This window comes from Musa acuminata, chromosome BXJ3-8 (genome assembly GCF_036884655.1).
Source record: "Musa acuminata AAA Group cultivar baxijiao chromosome BXJ3-8, Cavendish_Baxijiao_AAA, whole genome shotgun sequence".
NCBI lineage: Eukaryota > Viridiplantae > Streptophyta > Magnoliopsida > Zingiberales > Musaceae > Musa > Musa acuminata.
The window spans coordinates 3,026,915-3,047,441 of NC_088356.1; the positions used below are offsets into that span (position 1 = coordinate 3,026,915).

Consider the following 20,527-nt stretch of genomic DNA (forward strand, 5'->3'; position numbering starts at 1 on the left):
ATCTAGCCTCCATGACGTCCAAGACGTGGCGTTGCCTTCACCGTTCGATTCGGGCTCATCCACATCCGTCCCAACAGCCCGACCCGGAGATACCAATAATCGTCACTCCCATTAGTACAATTGGACACGACTCCGGGGCCCACAGGAGATGGGGCGACTCGCGTGTGTGGGTCCACCGCCGTTTCCCGCAACGGGTCAAATTTGGCGAGCCCTCCATAGAAATTAGCTGGAATAAAAATAAAGAGTAGAAAACATGCGCTTCCATTTATTATTACTATTTCGTCGGACAAAGTGGCCAATCTTCTGCCCTTCCTCTATATAATGGGCGGCGAAGAGCTCCACTGGCCACCGAGATCTCCTCTCTCTCTCCGCTTCCTTCCTCTCTTCCTCGGTTTTCTGCTCTCCCCGCCTTTTCCTTCAGTCGACGAGGTAAACCTTTGTTGATGCGTTATCTTGTTGTTGTTTTAGCTGAACGAAAGCCAGACGCTTTTCGTCCTTGGATTCATCATCTTCTGTATCGCTCGTGGTGCGGTTTCGAGCAAGAGCTTAATTCCTTCTTTATCAATCCAAGCATAGTTAAGGCTCGTCAGATTTCTTGTAGGGTACCGTGTTGATTGTGTGGTGTCATGAATGATTGCTTAAGTTCCTAGTTTTGCTGTTGTGGGGACCCAAAACATGCTCCGATTCGTGCTTTTTCCTGCTAACAATTTGTTCTTTCTCGCTTTTTTCATATGGTTGCTTCGCTAATCATTGTGCTCTGTCTTCTACTCTTTAGATTTGGTATCTATTGTCACAGGGTATATCTATTTTGGATGGTTATAATTGTAATTTACTGTTACTATTACCGGTCGCTGTGGATGATTTTTCCTTATAATCAAATTGCAGAATCCTTGTGGCTTTTATGGTATTGTTACTTTTCCTTATTAACTCTTGTCGCATACGGATTGAACTTAGCTTTGACTGTGATTGGCGAATAAGTATTGAAGGTACTAAGATTGGCACTCATTTTTGGTTGTTATCATCATTAGTCTTGGGCATTCAGGTGTCAGAGCTCACTCGGTTTGACTTTGTGACTTTAACTGTTCTCTGAGGCAGAAATTAATGGATTGCATCCAGGGCTTTGATCTCTACCTGCTTCTTGAGATGTAGACTATTGGATTTTGTTCTTCACAAAGCTTGCTAATGTGTGAGGTTGAAGCATAAACATGTCCCTTTTTTTGTCGAGTTTCTCATGGTGCTATGGAAGACAGGTTGCTTCTCTGTCATTGATTATGTGCCTGCTCAAATTCTACTTTTGCAAATGGGAAAATTTTTCCCTACTTTTCGTATTTTTAGAGTCGTCTTTGCTTGTTGTTGTACCTTGTTTATCAATTGTATCTGCTACTCGCAACTTGCTATATTGTTTTACCACCATGTTCACCCTCCATATCTTACTTGAGTCACTGGTTTGATCTGGATCTCATGTGCTTCGACTCACTTGTAGCTTTGTCATTGGTTTTCTTGAATTACTTTCAGGTAACTTGTGTTTGATATTTTATGAAATTATTTTGTATATCTCATCAGAAAAAAATATTTTGTATATTTCATGAAAAATTATTTTATGAAATAAACTTGAAGTTGCAGAATGGGCAGCACTGGAAATGATGAGACCAACTATGGAGAATACACTTATGCAAACTTGGAGAGAGAGCCATACTGGCCTTCTGAAAAGTTGCGGATTTCCATCACCGGAGCTGGAGGGTTTATTGCATCTCATATTGCAAGGCGTCTGAAGAGTGAGGGTCACTATATTATAGCCTCTGACTGGAAGAAGAATGAACATATGACTGAGGATATGTTCTGTCATGAATTCCATCTTGTTGATCTGAGGGTCATGGATAATTGCTTGAAGGTCACTAGTGGGGTGGACCACGTATTTAACCTTGCTGCTGATATGGGAGGAATGGGCTTCATCCAATCCAACCATTCGGTGATTTTCTACAATAACACTATGATCAGTTTCAACATGCTTGAAGCTGCAAGGATCAATGGTGTGAAAAGGTACATAATTGCTATATATGTAAGCCCCTATTTTTATCATGGAATTTGAGCATGTAACATTAACAGATTTGACTCAATTTTCACTTAGTATGCTATTAGGCAAGGTGATTAAACTGTAGAATCGCATGACATTAGATTTAGTGGTCATTGTGGCATGTCATGCTTTTGAAGATCATATGGTTTTATGCTTAAACACTTTAAAGTTATGACTCTACTATCCAGCTAGACCCACCGTCATATTTCACAAGGTATAATTAGGTCTCCCAGAACATATTTGTGTTTGGCTTATAAAAAATAAGGAAAACCAAAAAATACTGATTAACTTCCTGTAAACTTCTGGCTGCTGTCCATTTGATTCAGCATTGGATGATATGTTCATCCGAGTACATTTCAATTCTCATTGCAGATTGTTTAGTGGTCACAATGAGAAAAAGACATTCACTAACTTGGAGCAATTAATAATGGATGAAAAGTTGAAAAACAACACCTAGTCCGCGAGGAAGATATTTTGTCTAATGATGTAAATTATGGAGCTATATTTTATGTGTATGCTCTATTTTTCTCAGTAGTGTTACTAAGCATGGTCTACTTGGTCCACTTGCACGCCTACCATACTGTTTTGGTGTCTTATCGGCACCTACCATAGTAAGTTGTAGTCAAGTTACTAGTGATGCCTGTGAAAGCTTTTTATTAACTCTATAATATCTTCCAAAATATCCATAAACATATTTCTTCTGATGCACTTTATTTCTTACTGGTTTCTCTTCTTTATATTTATGCTTCTTAGGCTTGCCTAACTAGTTATGAACTTGGTCATCTTTTGTTTAAATTTCCCTCTTATTTGCATGCTAGTTTGCACATACAAAACTTAAAAGATGAATTTCTGCAGGTTTTTTTATGCCTCAAGTGCTTGCATCTACCCTGAGTTCAAGCAGTTGGACACTAATGTGAGCTTGAAGGAGTCTGATGCTTGGCCTGCCGAGGTTTGTTGATCTTGAATCATCAATATTGTTGGTTTTATTATGTTCTAAATAAGTTCAATAATTAATTATTTCGACTCCTGCTATAATGTGTGAGTGCAATTCTGAACTACTGTCGTCGTGGCAGCCTCAAGATGCTTATGGGTTGGAAAAACTTGCTACGGAGGAGTTGTGCAAGCACTACAATAAGGACTTTGGCATTGAGTGTCGGATTGGAAGGTTCCATAACATTTATGGTCCCTTTGGAACTTGGAAAGGTATGTCACGAGTTGTTGAGGCATCTGCAAGCAAATCTACTTTTGAGATTGTTTTAACTGTTGAGATTATCCTGAATACACCACAGGTGGGAGGGAGAAAGCCCCTGCTGCTTTCTGCCGTAAGGCATTAACTTCTACAGATAAATTTGAGATGTGGGGAGATGGGCTGCAAACTCGATCCTTCACCTTCATTGATGAATGTGTTGAAGGTGTTCTAAGGTAACTATGATGCAAAGTGCCTGATGGATTTCTAATTATACAAAATTTTCCAACTTCCTCTTCGCTTGACGCAAGGATCAAGTCTTAACAACTACTAAAAGTTGATAGAATCTAACTATAGCCAACAAATTTCCTCAAGCTTATTATTTTTTCTGAGATCAGATTGACAAAGTCAGACTTCCGAGAGCCAGTCAATATTGGCAGTGATGAAATGGTGAGCATGAATGAAATGGCTGAAATAGTACTCAGTTTTGAGAATAAAAACCTTTCCATCCATCACATTCCTGGTCCTGAGGGTGTCCGTGGCCGCAACTCTGACAACACACTGATCAAAGAGAAACTTGGCTGGGCTCCATCGATGAGGCTGAAGGTATGCAATACAGTATTTTTCTGTAGATCCTGTTTGTTTGACTTTTTGGGTTCCTCTATTTTGCAACTCTGCTGTAATAATGGAGCGATTTCCTCTATTTCAACAGGATGGCCTCAGATTTACATACTTTTGGATAAAGGAACAAATTGAGAAAGAAAAAACTCAGGGACTTGATGTGTCTCTTTATGGATCATCCAAAGTCGTGGGAACCCAAGCACCGGTCCAGTTGGGTTCCCTTCGTGCAGCTGATGGAAAAGAATGAAGTCAACATCCTGAATTTATTGCCAATAGCTTTCACACTCTGATGGTAGCCACTTGGTCTGTAAGAAATTACAGCGAAAAAACATAGCGTTGAAATCAGTAAATTTCTTCTGCATTATAATATCCCGTTCTATGTTGTGTAAGTCAGGTATTATTGTTCCTTCTTGTCTGTATTTTGACAGATAATTCGTGTTGTAGGCTGATATCGGCATTGTTATACGGTATCACCATCGTCGCAGTGCCTATAGTTTCTGAGAAAACATTTTAATAAATAGAACAAAAAAGTGATTTTGTTGTAATTGATGGTATATGATTCTGGAGATGCATTTTAATCTTTGCAGAATTCATAAGAAGACAGTAGTCCTGCTTGTCCTTGTGACTTCTATCCTTTCAAAATTTCTCTTGGAAGAGTCTGCTGTGCTGTATCTTATTCTACATCATGATCTTGAAATCTTCTTTGTTCCACCAGATTGATGTATGGCAGGCAATTTAAGTTTCCACTTGATGGAATTGTTTTTGATTCAGGATTATTATATTTGACCATTCAATCAGATCTAGTCAGACCAGTTTTGTCTCATGCCTGATTAGCTGATAATGATACTGCAACCCACCTTTTCTCATACATTAATATGGAAGGCACAGAAGGTAAAAATTCTGGAGTTCTGAGAAGGACACATACCTTTTCTTTTATGTCTCTCCTCTTCAACTTGACACCCAACTTGATGGAGGAACATTGACTTGACAGAGGCCACAGGCTGGTTCTTTTGGACCACTCCTGTGGACCTGCACATAAGATGAGAAGTATGAGCTGAAACCAGTAGACCTTATCCTGTATGTTATCATCAGGGAGAGGGAACAGTTTTGAGACGTGGGGCTCTTGCAAGCCTCCGAGAGCAAAGAAATGGGGTGCAGAAGAAGATAAGAGCAGACACATCGTGTCAGCTTCTCGCCATTATATCCAGGAAAAAGAGTTGATGGGTCTGTGAGTTGCTCTTATCAGATGACTGTTGGGTGAGAGTTGTTAGAATCCAGAAAAATAATAGTACATCTCATCGCTGACTATGCTTGCATTATTTCTAGAGATTTAGTGCAGTACTCGATCTATCTACCAAGTTAGAAGACTTTGTTGTGATCGTATCTTTTCAGATAATTATTAATTTTATTGAGTGGGAATCATTGTTCCAAACTATTTAAGCTTGTACTTATCTGTATCTCTTATAAATCGATTTAAATCTTTTTCTACGTTAAATATTAGACTATACTATAGGTTTGCGATTTCGATTTACACTATGAGACGACGCACATAAAATATTATTTGTTAACAATATCACTTTATGATGTACCCTCTAATTTCACTGTGAGACGATGCACATAAAATATTATTTGTTAACAATATCACTTTATGATGTACCCTCTAATTTCACTGTGAGACGATGCACATAAAATATTATTTGTTAACAATATCACTTTATGATGTACTCTCTAATTTCACCGTGAGACGATATGCACATAAAATATTATTTGTTATGTTGATACATCATTGTATACCTAAAAAATTAAAATAAAATTAAAATGGTACAAATCATATATTAGATGTATCGAATCGGACAAACTATGTATTTGTTCGAGAGATCGATGAAGAATATAGAATAATAATTTTTAATATTCAAATATATCCTCGTTGAGTACGTCTAAAAATTAAATGTTAATTTCATAAGATCAAACATGCAACTTCTTTATTTTTTATATTTTGAAGAAAAATGAACAAATTTTTGAAAAAAAATTAACTTTGATAATTTCCTACATAAAACCCTAATTTAAAAAAATTCCCACGATGAGTCATATTATTTTGCCCTTACTTTTGTTGGACCCGTCTTCATCTTGATCTTGCATTGTCACTCGTAACCCTCACATGAGAGTCATTGTTGCCTCCACTAATTTTACCCTTGCACGGTCACTCGCAACCATCGTGCAAGGAATGAGGGGACACGAGAGTCATCAGTGTTACTCACAACCCTTGTACAAGTGTCTATTATTACACATAATCCTACTCGTGATTGTCTCCATATTCGCAAGGGTGAGTTTGATAAGGTTCTCTCTTTCTCACACGAGGGTCGTGAGTGAGCATAGCAAAAGCAAAACAATAGTGAGAGTTCGATAGAAGGCTAGAGGTAAAATGATTATTTATTAAAAAAATTAAAGTTGGGATACTTTATGAAAATTCTTAATGAATTTTATTTTTTCTCGAAAAGTCACCCCAGAAAATTATGCTAAAAAAAATCTAAAATGGTTTTTGTTTGGATGAATGGAAGGTGATAAAAGGTATACGATTCCTACGACGCCCAACTACGTCAGGTTGTTCGACCGTCTTTGCAGCTTTTAGCGGTGCAAGACAAAAGAGCTGCATTAAATCCGCTTACCCTCATCCAATGCATCGACGTGAAACGTTAAATCGTCGAAGGTGGGACGACCGGACGCAGGGCTACGTGAAACCATGAGCACATGCACAGGTACGTCCTACATATGTCATGCATCCGAAGAGGACAAATCGTTCAGGTAGCCACCACACTGTAGTTTCAGATGGGTGGGTACAAAAACTGGGCCCGAAAAGGAGTCGGTGACCGAATTTAACGGAACACGACGCGACTTAGGGTGCACCTCGATTCGTTGCACGAGTCGAGCTCTCTCGGGTGTGGGAACAGGGCTCTCCGCCTCCGTGGACTGTCGGCCCCACCGTCCCAGCTTTTGTTCGAGAAGGTGAATCGTGTTCCCGGTTCTGACCGAGACAGCGGATCCGAAAATAGAAATAATGGATGCAGACCCACAGACTTTGTGTTCCAATGTGGTCATGTGGCCAGCAGCGGATGATCCGACCAATGTTCACGCGCCACGTCGCCGCTTATTCGAATGTGTGTGGTGTAGAGGATAGAGTAGGCCGGTCTCCTTTTCTTCAGCAGTACTCCGGGGAGCGAATCGCGGGCCGACAGCTGACCCACAAAGGGCTTCACTACCAGGTGTCGGTTTCTCATTCCGTGATATTGATGTGCTTCCCATGGCTCCTTACATGACAAATTGCAGAACCAGAGGGATGGATGGATGAGACGGAAAAGGCATTGATTCTGTTGATGACTACCTGCTGCTTTTGCTTCTTGTTCAGTAGCTCCTGGGACGCCTGGGGTAAGGAAGTGGGCATTCGAAATCATGGATTGATGTCATGAGACCGAGAGGACTGATGGTTAGGATCGGTCGGTGACTCTAGAGAGGGGAGAGAGAGAGAGAGAGAGAGAGGGGCCCAATGATTGTGGCTGTGAGGAGGAGAGTAGGACGATCACAATCAAAGCACCGGCGAAAGAGACGGGAGGAAGCGGCACGCATCGTGGTACCATCCATTCATTATAATATTGACTCCGTGGAAATGAGTACTCCCCTCGGTCGATGGGACCTTGACGCCGTTAACGGGATGCTTCGGTACGAGGATCACGAGAAGAACAGGATAAGACTGGCCCACGTTAGCGTCCAACACAACGCGACATGTTAATCTGCGCTGTCGACGTCATAGTTGGGAAGGGTGGAGTCCCTAAATTACCCCCAAGCGCGCGGCCCCCCGGGGTATGCCCCCCGGAAAGTTCGAGACGTTGGGGTAGTTTAGTCAGTTCAGGGGAAAAAAAAGGAGGTACCTCACGCGGCTCCTGTGGGTCCGTCGTCTCAATCACGCCGAACACGAGCATGCCGTCGTCATCCCCCGTCGCCCCGTCCAACTTGTGTTTGAATGCATGTAGCGGATAAGAGCATAAAAAAGAAGAAACCGATCATATCGGGAGAATAGCATTCGCTTATAAAAGAGGAGCGTAAGGAGCATAACCTTTATTTTTGGTAGGGTATCGCCCTCCTGTTGCTCGATGTTTCGCTTTCAGGGACCGACGCCGGCAGAGAAGCTTTGCGATCCGTTCCAGGAGCTTGACAATTAAATAAACAGTTAAAAAAAGAAAAGAAATATCTGCGGGGAAAAAAGTTACATGGGGAACAAAATAATGAGAAAAGTATCGTTTATAAGAATAATAAATATTGTTATTTGATATTTTCATCTATAACTAACTACGTAGTTATATTAGCAGGGCAGTCACTCCATACAAGCCCCCCTCTTACAAACAAGATCAGAAAAAGAAGGGAAGGAGCACGAGATTTAAAGCGCTTCCATAAGCCTCAGGAGACAAAATAAAATAAATAATAAAACGAAAATTACGGGTTTTCGGAAAGGACGGACGCCAAGCCGGTGACCACCTTCGCTCCCTTGTGCGGCGTCCTGGGCTTCACTTCCGGCAGCTCCCACGTCGGTGGCGCCGACGCGGCCGCCACCGTGCTCTTCCCCTCTGCTGCCTCTATGGGTTCGTCGGTCGATGGGAAGGCGTCGCCGCTCGAGTTCTCGGTCTGGGCTTTCTCTTCCGATGCGCCAGTCTCTTTTACTGCCTCCGTTGGTTGCGTGGGGTCCGTCACCATCGCGCTCTTCCCCTCTGCTTCGCCGGGTTCGTCAGTCGTTGAAGCGTCGCCGCGTGGGTTCTCGGTCTTGGCCTTCTCTTCCGACGCGCGAGTCTCTTCCACTGCTTCCGCTGCTTGCTCATGGTCCGCCGGGGTAGTCGATCGCTCGTAGGGAGCGAGCCATTTGGAGCGGATGTACTCCGGCTTCCGCCACGGAGGGAAGTAGAGGCCCTTCTTTTTCAGGCTCAGCCGTGCAGCCTCCGAGACCACTGCGACGATCTGGCTGACTCGGTCCTCCTTCCCGACGAAGACGGACGGCAGGGACTGGAGCACGGCGGCGTAGCTCTTCGTCGACCGCGCGATCTGGAACTCCGACCTGAAGTCCACGTCCACCAGCAGCCGCTCGCCGACGATGATGACGTCGATGTACTCATGTTCGCCTGCCGTCATTTCAACACCCCTCAGGTCGTCGGTCGTCGGAAATTGAGACGAGCGAACGGCGGGATATTGATGAGAGACGGAGAAGGAACGTACCGGCCGGGATGGAGGCGGTCTTCTCCCACCGCGACTTGCACAGGGAGGCGTCGTAACCGAGCGATCGGAGTCCATCGGTGACGGCCTTCATATGCTCGTTCTTTCTCTTGAAATTCTTGCTCCTCTCCACGACGGTGGACGCATCGGCAAGGAGATTCCTCTCCGAGACGGTCGTGCAAACCACCAAACCCTGTAGCAATCCCATTATTTTCAAGTAGAAATGAGGGAATTCTACGAGCCTTGAATCGTAAATATCAAGTGGATAAGAACCACCGAATGGGGAGTGGATTTTGAGGGAGTCCGCTGGTACCTTGATGACTTCGGCGGCGGAGACGATCGGAGCGTCGCCGCTGTTGGAGGAGGAGATAAAGTCGAGGTCGTCGTCGGAGCTGTCGTCACAGTGGCCGTGAAAGCAGTTACAGCGGCTGTGACCACATCGGGAAGAGGGCTTCTCCCCGTTGTTGTCCTCCATGAAGCTGCGGACCATCTTGTCGAGGCAGACGGTGCTCGGCTCCAGATCCAGCCGTTCCACTGACGAGATTCGCAGGACGCCGGGGAATTGTCGCTCGAAAAGCCGCTTCAGCCGTGATTTGGGCACGGGTTTTGCCTGATCGCTCCGCACTAACCCTCTCACGTCGATCGGCTGGATCTTCGTCGGAAACGGCATGATTACACCAAAATCCAAACCACCACTTCTCTTCCTTGATTCAAGCCCGGAAATTAGTGACACTGCAACACCCCGAACACCAAATCGGCTGAATCGGAGATCGATGACAAGATCAGGCACCGGAAAGAAGCGTCTACGAGTCGGAAGAAAAACGACCAAGATCACGAACGAGGACTCATCGAGGAAGACGACCGCTCAGGTCCGAACCAAAAGATGACACGATCGCTAGATTCCTTTACACTCGTTTGCCATCAGATAAGGGATCAAACAATGAATGGCTTCCGATCTCTACCAGGTGAATAGCGTCGCCACGAAGGTTCGGCGGCAAGCCCGACCTCACGGGCAATTCTTGGGTTCTCCGGCGGTGGCGATCGGGACGATGTGGCTCGGGAGGCGAGGCGGATGGGGTTTTAAAGAGGCGAAGCGGGATACCAAGGTGGGGGGAGAGAAGAGGAAGAGAGGGAGTGTTGACTAGGATAAGACGTGGCATCCTACGTGTCCATGTTAATCCTAAGCCATACGAAACGGTGGTCGGGTTCGTGCCCGGTTTCACGGACACCGGTTTCGAAGCGGGCCCCCACGATCTCGACACGTACCCCACCGAGCAAATCAAGTGTTGTTAACAATGCCACCTTCGTTACCGGGGCCACCTCAAATGACACTCTTACACCCTTCATTTCCCGCAATAACCCCTTTGCCACTTCCTCAGCGTTGTCCGAGAGCTAAAAGGGAGTGGCATCGTGGTAATAATACTTTACTTGGGATGGCTAATGTAGAGCAAGCACCTCCCGTTTCGTCTCCGTCCCAGCGAGTGGTTTTCGAGCCGTTGCGTTCGCGTACGCGATCGAACCACCAGTCCTTCCACCGTCCGATCTCGCCACGTGTCCCCATTATTCCCGCTAACGGGTTTAAGCTCGTGGGTTAGGGGATGTAATAAGCGGGGAAGGAATCGCTTAGGCTAATTAATCAGCGAGTGGCTTTCAAACGACGTAATCCCCCCCGTTCGTGGTGTTTGTCGTTTTGCGGTGATTAAATTCGCTGCTGATGAAGTGCTACGAAAGCGTCCGCGCTGGAACGGAGCATTCGCTTGCCGCTAAACATGGCCTATTCGTGTCGCGACGGGGGTCGCGCATTCCACACGAAACATGGAGCGACCAACCCATCGTTGCTTATCGGCGTACTCCTTCATGTACACATAATAAATATACGCTTATAGTATACTTGTTGTTACGTGGTGACAGGGAAGGAGGGGGACAGGGCTGAGCTTGTTGGAGATTGCAGGGTGTTGACCCCGCTGCAGATCAACTTCAGATGAGCTGTGGCAAGCCACGGTCATGGAGAGGAAGCTGTGATCCGATCCCATGCCTCATGTGAAATTTACAGTAAAAAGCAGTGTCTCACGGAAAAGACACTGTAGTTCTCAGTTCATGCATCCAACCTAAAACAGCGTCCACATACAGTCTTCAGATTTGTAAGACCTTAATTGCACTTCACTCGGTCGATGAGGACCTTCTTCTTCTTCTTCTTCCTCATCTTTGCTTGCCCTGAGAGATCATTGATATACCAGTTTGCTTAGTATATACTGGAAGAAGAAGACCAAAAACCACATGCACTCAGGTCAAGAGGTTCTCTCTGGATTTGAGTCCATTTAAAGGATGACTTTTAGGTGTATTCATTACTTGAATGCATAAGGCAAGACTGTATTAAGAGATGAGGCATTACAATAACAAGTAGGTTAGGATGGGATCTATCTAGTAGGGTACTTAATGACATCATTTGATGTAGCATTGTTTGACAAAAGTGAGAGACAAGTAGGGTTGGGAGCTTTAACCTTAGGTGACTGTTCTTATATCATGACATCTCATTAAATATTTGATTCTAATTTGTACACCAATTGCACAATGACACTGTGATATGCACCACATTAAAAGACATGATGTTGTCTTGGTCTTAATTTAGATTCATTGAGCACACTTTGTACAAAAAAAACACTCATTATGTTGGTCCTCAATTCAAAAAATAAAAATTAGAAAAAAGGCTATTCTTTTATTTTGTTGCACCCAAAATCAGAAAAAAAGACAACTTTTTTATTTTCTTTCTTTCTGATTGAAACATATAAACATTGCAATTGTTCCTGCAAACAATTATATGCAATTTACTTTGTTGATATCCACTAAAAGCCAGGTAGAAGACTCCATAATGATATATAGGTGATGTTGGTGGGCCCTAGGGTTGGATGAGATGTCATAGTCTTGTAGGACCCTCAGGTCCCAGCTACTCTCAACTGTTGCCCTGCATGAGGGCATGCATGCTCTTCTTCTTCTTGCTTGAAGGAGTTTCTTAGAGGACACTTGAAACCCTAGGTTTAAACTCCTAGGGATGGTCCCAAGGTCATGTGGGCATGGCCCCCTGAGCAGCAACACCTTGCAAAGGTTTAAACAAGATGCCTCACCATTGGTACCTTTGGCAAAGGACTCCATGGTCTTGATGGAACTTGCATCAATAAACATATCATCTCTTTCAGCTAACTTTCTTGGAACAGGGAAGTCTGTCCTTTGAAGAGTTATCATTGAAGAGAGAGACAGAGGAGGGATTGGATCACAGGAAAAGCTATTTGGTGGGCCACATTCAAAGATGTGATGTTTCTTCTCATAAAAGGATTGGTTCCTCATTCAATTTTGAGATCAATTGAAAGGTATTGCTATATCATGTTACTATGCAATATTTTATAATATATTATTCTGACTGCAAAATTAGAAGATAAAAGGATGATTTTTTTTAAAAAATTATTCATATTTTAGATATTTTTAATCGATGTCTTTCACTTTGTTTTCAAACAGTATATTTAATTAAAAAATATCCAATTTTATTAATTTTAAATTATTATGATGTTTTTATTTGACTCATGTATAGTATTTTTTTTAATAACATTCAAGCACTAAAAATACTCTAAAAACTATTAAAAAAATTACTATAAGTGACATCATATTTTTGTCTATTTGATTTTCATCATTAGGAAACCATATTTTTATACTTGTAATTAGTTTAGTTGAAATTGGGAGTCTATTCGGATTATTTATAGTGTTTTCGAGTAAGTTTTACGATATTTTTATTGTGGTGACTATAATATTATAATACGGTAATTTTTTATTTTTATTTGAGTGATGTTATTCTTAAATTACTATAAATACTTATTTGAATCATAGTATCATATATCTTTATGTTTTTATAGTGTTTTTGTTGTGTAACTAAAACACTATAGAAAATTTTGAAAGGATAATTTATATATATATTAATTTAAGAATATTATTTAAAAGAATATAATTTGAAAAATACCCACAAAAAAAAAAAGAAAGAGTTTTTGAGTATTCTGAAATTATTATATCATGTTATGCATATCACTGAACTCAATCTACTTATTCAAAGCACTCACACATATTCTAAACTACAAGAAAAGAAACACAATGGACAACTACAAGTCCATCATTCATCATTTATATCCTATTAGCTCCATATTTCTGCCCTTGGAACCATTTTACTTTATGCATTTTGATGCACCATTATTCATGTCAAAGCATGATGATGATGATCATCAAGAGCTTCCACAGTCCATGATCATGCTAATCCAGAACCTAATTCTCATCATGTCAAAACAAATGTGATCAAAGCTAATCGAGTGCTCACAATTTGGTGGTCAAGCTTCAGACAGCTGGCATCAGCTATCATACTATATGATGACTAATGACTATAATGATGATTAGGTTTATTTGTATTATTCTCTTCCCAGCAGGATCTCATTTTTAGGTTACCTTATCAATTAGCTGCACGCAATGTGTTAGTGAACAAATGTGTCGTACCCGGTCCACGGGTCGATGTTGGGAGTTTTCTGTCGGTTGAGTTGGATGCCGAGGTCGAATGGGCATTTGCGACGGGGTGTTGATCAGCGTTCCTTGGTGTGTCGATCCAGGCATCGTATATGCCAAGCTGCGTCTCTCCTTCTCCAGAGTGGTTGGCAGCTCGTCTTCGTGAGGTGGTCACGCTCTCGGGAAGGAGTGCTGGTTGGCATTGGTCAGGATCCAGGTCGATTAGTTGCTCTCTTTCGTGCATTGGATGGTGAATCCAAGGTGGTTGATAGCTTACCTTCGTGAGGTGACCGCGTTTTCCTACAAAAATGACCCTCATCGGGATCACCCGACGAGACCCCTCTGACGAGCAAGTCAGTGGAGTGATCAATTGATTTTTCCACCTCTTTTTTTCCCTCTCTAGGCAGATGCCGACCAGAGGTCTTTATATTACTGTACGTGGGTCGGTCGTACGCGGGTTGGCGTGGTGGATGTGCAGAGCAGTGCCTTAGTACGAATTCTGACTTGGTTTGTCTTAGGGTTCCTAAGACATGACGTGCCGAGCAGTACCTTAGTACGGATTCTAACTTGGTGTATCTTGGGGGCCAAAATATGCATGCATCTTGAATTGTTTTAGCGGTTCATATAAATCATACCTTCTTAGGATCCGTATTCGGATCGGTTATCGGGTTCAATCGACGTGGAATCGTCTGAGTGGGTCGGATTAAGAATATGGGCCGGATGAGTTTTGCTAACGAGGCCCAGTCACGAAACGTAATCGGTTGAGGCTATTTTGGTCATCGAAATGTTTATTGACTCTATTACCCAATCATACCCTTCGTCTTTTATACTCTCTAAGCACCTACACGCACTTTATATTTTCTGTCATTAACTGATAAGTTGAGGCTAGTTTGGGTAATTTTTACGCCCTCGTCTTCCTATCCGTTCGAGTGATCGTGTGTACAAAACGCCACGCTCGCTTCGACCCCTCGAAGTTAGAAAGCGGGAGGACGAGGAGGAGGTAAACTTCCCCCTTGCGCTACCTCTCTCTCTCCCCCTCTTAATGTGCTTCGGATCTAGGGTTTTGCGCTCGAATCGATTAGGGTTTCTCCGCCTTCGGTTCTGATCTGGCCTACCATTTCGCCCCTTCCCTCTTTGCGACCAGATCTGGAGGTTTCGCGGACGGAGTTTGGGTTCTTCTGTCCTACCCCTGTATTTCTTGTTGGTTTTCTTTTGAACGAGTTTTTCTTGGTGGGTTTTTAGGGTTTTTAGCGTTTTGCTTTGCCTTTTTGAGGCTGTTTCGTTTTGATCGGGTGTTGGTCGATGCCCGCTAGGGTTTTGCGAAGTTGGAAGAGATGGCGGGAAAGGGAGGGAAGGGGCTCCTTGCGGCGAAGACGACGGCGGCGAACAAGGACAAGGACAAGAAGAAGCCGGTATCCCGGTCTGCCCGAGCCGGTTTGCAGGTGAGATCGGTTTGATCTGCCTCATATTCTTTCTCCGCCGTCGGATTTGATTGGCGAATTACATGGAACCGTTTCTTACTTGTGTGTCTCTTTACTTGTTGTCGAGTTATTCTGGTACTGATTCCGGAATTGTAGTTATTAAACGTGTTGTTTACATTTGAAAGATTGGTGATGTTGGTTGTGTTGGGAGGGATCTGGATAACTGGAATGCTAATGTCATTCATATAAGATCATTGCTTTATATGGGTATAAAGATTTTCTTATATGGTAACTATTTGCCTTATTTTTTTGCATTTGAGATTGCCTCCCTCTTTCCTTTTTTTTCTCTCTTACCTGAGCACACCCAGACAAACAAGAGGTTAGGGAATTTTGAAGTGTTGTTATTGATAAGCTTAGGTCGTAGTCAGTGAGGAAAATCTTTGTGTCCGCTACTTTCTTTTGTTCGAAGTGGTTTGGAACATGGGGTCTAATTTGGTTGGGAGGTATTCCTGGTGTAGTGATACTAATCATAGAAGTTGTAGTTCGTTCAGGAAATTGTCAACTAAAGTATCCTTGTGACGTTGAGCTTGCCAATTCTTAATGCAGGTTCTATGTGACATGGTGGAACTTAATTATACCTACATTTTAATTCCTAGTTTAATCCTTTTCTCCTCTTCTGTCCTCCTTTATTGAGGTTCCATATGCCTGTTCGTTTTTGTATTCGTACTCTTCTCTTATCCCTATTTCAGCCAGACACTGTAGATATAACAACGTTTCTATTTCATACATGGGCTATTGCTTCTATCCTTGGAATTATAATCCTTAAACTGAATTGGAGCGTAGAGCATAATTTCATGCTGTTATAAGAATTATATCAAATCGTTTATTGCCTCCACTGTTTAGTCAAACATGAGGGAAGCATTGTAGAAAATATGGTTGATCTGTGGTGCCTTCTCCCCTTGGAGTCTGATCCTTTTGTTCTTTGATTAATCATCTTAATGATAAGATCTTTAATGGTTCATAATCCGGAGCCATAGTCATTTCAGTTGATGGGGCCACTGACTTAATTCGACCAATGAAAACGTATCTGATGAATTTGGAGGAGACTGTTGCTCTTTTGCATTGACATGTTACCCTGTGCTACATGGTACTTTGCAATTGGATTGTAAGGACATGTCCCCATCAATTTACTTTTTAATGTGCCTTGACTTTTATTGTCACAGCATTTATATTTGAAAACACTTGCAAGATTGTGGCATACAGATGTAATTCTGCAATCATAGAATTTTTCCATAGATCAATATAGTATGTACATGTGTATATATGCATGTTTTTCTATTAATTTGTGCATATTTGATGGTTCAGTCATACGATGTGAAAGTCATGAGATTTGTCTTTTGCCTAGCTACTTGCTGGGGCTATTAGGCAATTGCTTATGGAAAATATGATGTTGAGCTAGCCATAACCGTAAACACCTTGGGCTAACTTATTGTTCCATATGTAAAATGCTTTCGACAGTTCATTCTGACTGTGAATGGGTCATTCAAGAACAAAGTTCTCTCGTTGTATTAAAAGTTCTTTTGGATGGGCTAGTCATGAGAAGTTTTGTCGAATGGTCTAATAAATGTTGTTCTGGTAGTGATGCAATTCTGTAATGCGATCGGTTGTTCTTTTGGGTTTGTGTTTCTGAATGAAATTCTGATTGTTTGGACATTTATTTTGATGAATATTTATTGAAAACGAATTTTTTAGTTATTTTTACCCAAACGATAGCAACACTTTAGATGAATAGACTTGATTGTGTACTATTATTCAATATTTGTTATAGTTTTCTCGATTGATTCAAATTGTTTGCCTTTAGTAAGAGAGCGTGTGCTTTTGTAGTACTGTTCCTGAAATCGGAGCATTGTCAGATCAGTTTCATTTCAAAAGTTGTTTATGTAACTTCTATTTCGTAACTAATTGACCAAGCTCTTCCTTGTCGACCTAGTTTCATGTTAATCTTTATTCAGTTGAGGAATCACATTACAGTGGTTCAGCTGAGGGTAGGTCCTATCTATTTAAAGATGGGGAGTTTGTATGAAGGTTCCAATCCAATGTGTGATTGCCATGTGAGGTCAATGAAATTTATCTGGATAGTGGTTGCTCTCAAGTAAATGGGGAAGCAAACCTTTTGGTGCTAAATTTTTGGTTGGATTTGGCATCTGCATGTGTTAAGATGCCTTGTTTGCATGCCTCTTATTGTTGTTGTACTGATGATATGTGTAGTTTCCTGTTGGCCGTATCCATCGGCAATTGAAGTTGAGGATTCAAGCAAATGGTCGGGTTGGAGCAACTGCAGCTGTCTACTCAGCAGCAATATTGGAGTACTTGACAGCAGAAGTGTTGGAGCTTGCTGGGAACGCGAGCAAGGATCTCAAGGTGAAGCGTATCACTCCACGCCACCTTCAGCTAGCCATTCGAGGAGATGAGGAGCTTGATACTCTCATTAAGGGCACTATTGCTGGTGGTGGAGTCATCCCCCACATTCACAAGTCCCTCATTAACAAGTCTTCGAAAGAGTGACTGTGTCATTTTCGTTGGATGGATTTGCAGTTAGTGGATACGTGTGCTTCGTTAGATCAGTGATTTTGTTGTTTCAATTGTGAAACCTAAAGTGGATTATTTGAGCAAAACGATGACTGTCTTCCTACTAGATTTTCTGGGATTAGCCGCCAGTGTCAAGACTTTTGTTTAGCTTTAATATTTATTTAGCATATATGCTAACATCAACTACTTCTCAGAAATTTATGTTACAGAATTTTGGTTTGAGCTAAAGGATTGAAAGGTAAGCGTTCAAGTCATGAGGGGGGTGCGAGGTGCATGGGTTTGGGGCGGTCAACAGATTGATGTACACCGTCTCATATCAGGATTCATTCCGTACATTAAGCTATCATCTTCTGGTTTTCCCTGTAGATCCGAAGGAAAATCATGGTAACATCTGGCACTCTGTTTATACCTGGTTAGTGCTTTTAATATCTTCTATATTATTTAGGTAATGCTTGTTCTTTCATGATGATCTCCGAGGAGAATTTACGTGATGTGCTTTTTTATGAGCTAGTTGATTGTTAATGTAAACGAGAATATTGGTTCACGGACCAGTTTTTATAGATATAACATGGTTATGATAACCTTTGGTCTTTTACCATGGGGTAAATAGAATGTGGTTTTATCATACTTGTCATGGAGAACTAGTCTTGGGTTTGCACTACTTAGTTGATCTGTTTTTCTCTTGTTGAAAAAGAAAAATAGTGGGTTCATATCTGCCCTTTTTTTTTTTTTTAATGTTTCTCCATCAAATCTATTATGTGAATTGTTGTTTATATTTAAATGTGATCATCATTATCTTCGGGTGTTTTAATGTCATTCTGGTTTTTCTGGAGTTACTCTTGCTCGCAAGTGTGTTGTGTTGTTTTAGATTCATAGAAATTAACTCTTGAATTAGCAGGGTTCTTGTTTTCTAGGTCCAACAAGCTGGGCCTCTCCTTTTTCATCTATTGATGTGTACCTACAAGGTAGAAGAAGCTGTCAGATTATATGTTCCTGAAACAAACTACAAAAGCCAACCTGATGATAATTGATTGAACATGGCAGAATTGTGGGGCTATATTGTATCTCCTCACTTCATACCGATGTGTATTACAGCTCGTCTCAAAGAATTCAAAGCCGACGGTAAGTGGATTCTTTGTGCATTGTATTTCTTATTGTCTGGTTGTCAGCGGTCTAATGCAAATGCAATCCTTCTTCTTTATCCAGCTCACATCTTCTGAAAGAGTACATGAGTCGACTTTGAATTTTTACCAGTAGGGAATTGGGGGTGGGGCCGTGGGGCTCAGCAGTAAGTTGGGCTGACATCGAGGAGGTCACTGGGAGCAAGCTGCCACGCGCCTCCTGGGAGTAGGAGACTTGTGGGACCATCATGCTCAGCTAAGATCCAAGCCCATGAAGCCTTTGAAGGTACTAGGCTCATCAGTCCAGGACATGCGGCATGCTTCTTCACTCTCTTTCAATGCCTGTCCTGCCTCTGTCACAGCACAATCAACTGATGTCATCTGAAACGGCATTTAAACTGCTAGCTGCGCAGTAATACTCATCAACCCCTTAGTTGGTAAATCCTACTAATCAAACAGTACAGATGAATTATTGGGAGTGAGGTGCCCATGGACAAGGCCCTATCCATCGGCTACCTCCCAAGAGTCTCTGCCCGTCGGGACCATTCATCCCTGGATAGCATCCAATTCATGAAGCTTTAGGGGGCAGCAAGCAGCATGCGCATCATTGCAAGACATGCAGCCCGCTGATGGTCCTGCAAATTGGTTTCATTGCTTCCTGATGCTCACTCACTTGAGAATCTAATCGACAACACCCTCCTGCTAAACAGACACGGGCCGGGAAAGGTGAGCAGCAGAAGCAGCTTCGTTCTTGCATGGGATCAACTCATACTCTGGAACATGGCAATGTGTTAGCACAGCTGATCTGCAGGCAGATGGTCTCGCGAGCAGTGGCTGCTTGCTTGACATTATTACCATTGCCACCGAGTAGATGCCAGGTGTGGCAGCTCGACTGATTGAGAGCTGATGACCCCAGAGCCCCCAGTAAATGAGTGACTTCTCTTTTTGGTGTCCCCCATTGCAGGAGGCCCTGCTGTTGGCACACCTGTCTATTTCCTATTGGTTGGATGGGAGCAATCAGTATCCACGCAGGCTGACAGTTGTCTTACGGTTGTCCTGTGGTTATATGGTAAAGCATGAGAGAGTCTGCATTCCCCATGCACACAGTAACTCCCATCTGGGCTCCACCGGACAATCTCCAGTGTTGATGTCCTGCAACAATGGACAATGATCTGGATGCATGAGACATGAAGTTAGTTAGCTACTCTATGCCTGACATTTTACTTGGAAATCTTGCCCAAACTTGCCTTCCATAGCACTCCTTCAAGCGTGCACATTCTCTGATGGACATTGAACAATGGTGTTCTTCTTCAAGCGTATGAGATCACATATGGCTAGTGATAGCATAGATCCGATGCAAGGGATGTCACATGGATTGCTGTTCCTATCCTACAGAACTGGCAAGTGGGTCAATTCTTCACCTTCAAGATACTTCATGTCCTCCTTGTGTTTGCTTCTTAGCGATCATCAGGAGGAAGATGCAATGACCTGCCAAGAGCCTGTCTGTCCTCACCCTCTGCAGAATATTACATGACCTACCTGAGACGTCACTGGGATCAGTCGATTCGACGACTCGGACCTTGTGATTCAACTTCGGTTGGGTTCAGGACTTCGATAGAGTGACTGAAGATAGATTATATATATATCCAACACAGTCAAGTGTGTGTGTGTGGGTGACCGTCCTGATAAGATGACATCAGGTATCATAATTGCCAACACGGGAGTCTGT

At 42.6% G+C, this 20,527-nt stretch overlaps 3 protein-coding genes across 11 annotated transcripts; 2 read left to right on the plus strand and 1 right to left on the minus strand.

Moving 5' to 3' along the window:
- The first annotated feature begins 270 nt into the window (after positions 1 to 270).
- On the plus strand, positions 271 to 4,426 carry LOC135581754 (GDP-mannose 3,5-epimerase 2). Of its 3 annotated transcripts, none has more exons than XM_065162969.1 (7): positions 271 to 429; positions 1,624 to 2,040; positions 2,930 to 3,023; positions 3,148 to 3,277; positions 3,364 to 3,496; positions 3,659 to 3,866; positions 3,973 to 4,426. In XM_065162969.1, exons 2-7 carry the CDS (start codon positions 1,625 to 1,627, stop codon positions 4,126 to 4,128), a joined length of 1,137 nt encoding a protein of 378 aa, XP_065019041.1. In that variant the 5' UTR covers positions 271 to 429; position 1,624; the 3' UTR covers positions 4,129 to 4,426. The 3 variants fall into 3 exon arrangements, with proteins under 3 accessions (XP_065019041.1, XP_018686000.1, XP_065019042.1); XM_018830455.2 differs by having other exon boundaries at positions 279 to 429; positions 1,618 to 2,040; XM_065162970.1 differs by having other exon boundaries at positions 407 to 526.
- Positions 4,427 to 4,759: 333 nt separating this feature from the next.
- On the minus strand, positions 4,760 to 10,206 carry LOC135581759 (uncharacterized). 6 transcript variants are annotated; one of them, XM_065162962.1, is made up of 5 exons: positions 9,448 to 10,206; positions 9,138 to 9,327; positions 8,409 to 9,043; positions 7,805 to 8,083; positions 4,760 to 4,910 (listed from the first exon to the last, which is right to left on the minus strand). In XM_065162962.1, exons 1-4 carry the CDS (start codon positions 9,802 to 9,804, stop codon positions 7,961 to 7,963), a joined length of 1,305 nt encoding a protein of 434 aa, XP_065019034.1. In that variant the 5' UTR covers positions 9,805 to 10,206; the 3' UTR covers positions 4,760 to 4,910; positions 7,805 to 7,960. The 6 variants fall into 6 exon arrangements, with proteins under 6 accessions (XP_065019034.1, XP_065019039.1, XP_065019038.1 ...); XM_065162967.1 differs by having other exon boundaries at positions 8,371 to 9,043; XM_065162966.1 differs by lacking the exon at positions 4,760 to 4,910 and adding an exon at positions 6,676 to 7,299.
- Positions 10,207 to 14,555: 4,349 nt separating this feature from the next.
- On the plus strand, positions 14,556 to 17,860 carry LOC103993864 (probable histone H2A variant 3). 2 transcript variants are annotated; one of them, XM_009414074.3, is made up of 3 exons: positions 14,556 to 14,667; positions 14,981 to 15,109; positions 17,357 to 17,860. In XM_009414074.3, exons 2-3 carry the CDS (start codon positions 15,002 to 15,004, stop codon positions 17,651 to 17,653), a joined length of 405 nt encoding a protein of 134 aa, XP_009412349.1. In that variant the 5' UTR covers positions 14,556 to 14,667; positions 14,981 to 15,001; the 3' UTR covers positions 17,654 to 17,860. The 2 variants fall into 2 exon arrangements, with proteins under 2 accessions (XP_009412349.1, XP_009412351.1); XM_009414076.3 differs by having other exon boundaries at positions 14,637 to 14,897.
- The last annotated feature ends 2,667 nt before the right edge of the window (positions 17,861 to 20,527 follow it).

What these genes read in the sequence shown, in the direction of transcription:
- LOC135581759 (XM_065162962.1), bottom strand. Translation starts at nt 9,804, where the DNA reads ATGCCGTTTCCGACGAAGATCCAGCCGATCGACGTGAGAGGGTTAGTG. An exon ending in GACCGCCTCCATCCCGGCCG is followed by an intron (nt 9,044 to 9,137) that starts GTACGTTCCTTC and finishes AAATGACGGCAG; the next exon opens with GCGAACATGAGTACATCGAC. An exon ending in CGCCGCACAAGGGAGCGAAG is followed by an intron (nt 8,084 to 8,408) that starts GTGGTCACCGGC and finishes TTAATTGTCAAG; the next exon opens with CTCCTGGAACGGATCGCAAA.
- LOC103993864 (XM_009414074.3), top strand. Translation starts at nt 15,002, where the DNA reads ATGGCGGGAAAGGGAGGGAAGGGGCTCCTTGCGGCGAAGACGACGGCG. An exon ending in CTGCCCGAGCCGGTTTGCAG is followed by an intron (nt 15,110 to 17,356) that starts GTGAGATCGGTT and finishes TGATATGTGTAG; the next exon opens with TTTCCTGTTGGCCGTATCCA.
- LOC135581754 (XM_065162969.1), top strand. Translation starts at nt 1,625, where the DNA reads ATGGGCAGCACTGGAAATGATGAGACCAACTATGGAGAATACACTTAT. An exon ending in AGGATCAATGGTGTGAAAAG is followed by an intron (nt 2,041 to 2,929) that starts GTACATAATTGC and finishes GAATTTCTGCAG; the next exon opens with GTTTTTTTATGCCTCAAGTG. An exon ending in CTGATGCTTGGCCTGCCGAG is followed by an intron (nt 3,024 to 3,147) that starts GTTTGTTGATCT and finishes TCGTCGTGGCAG; the next exon opens with CCTCAAGATGCTTATGGGTT.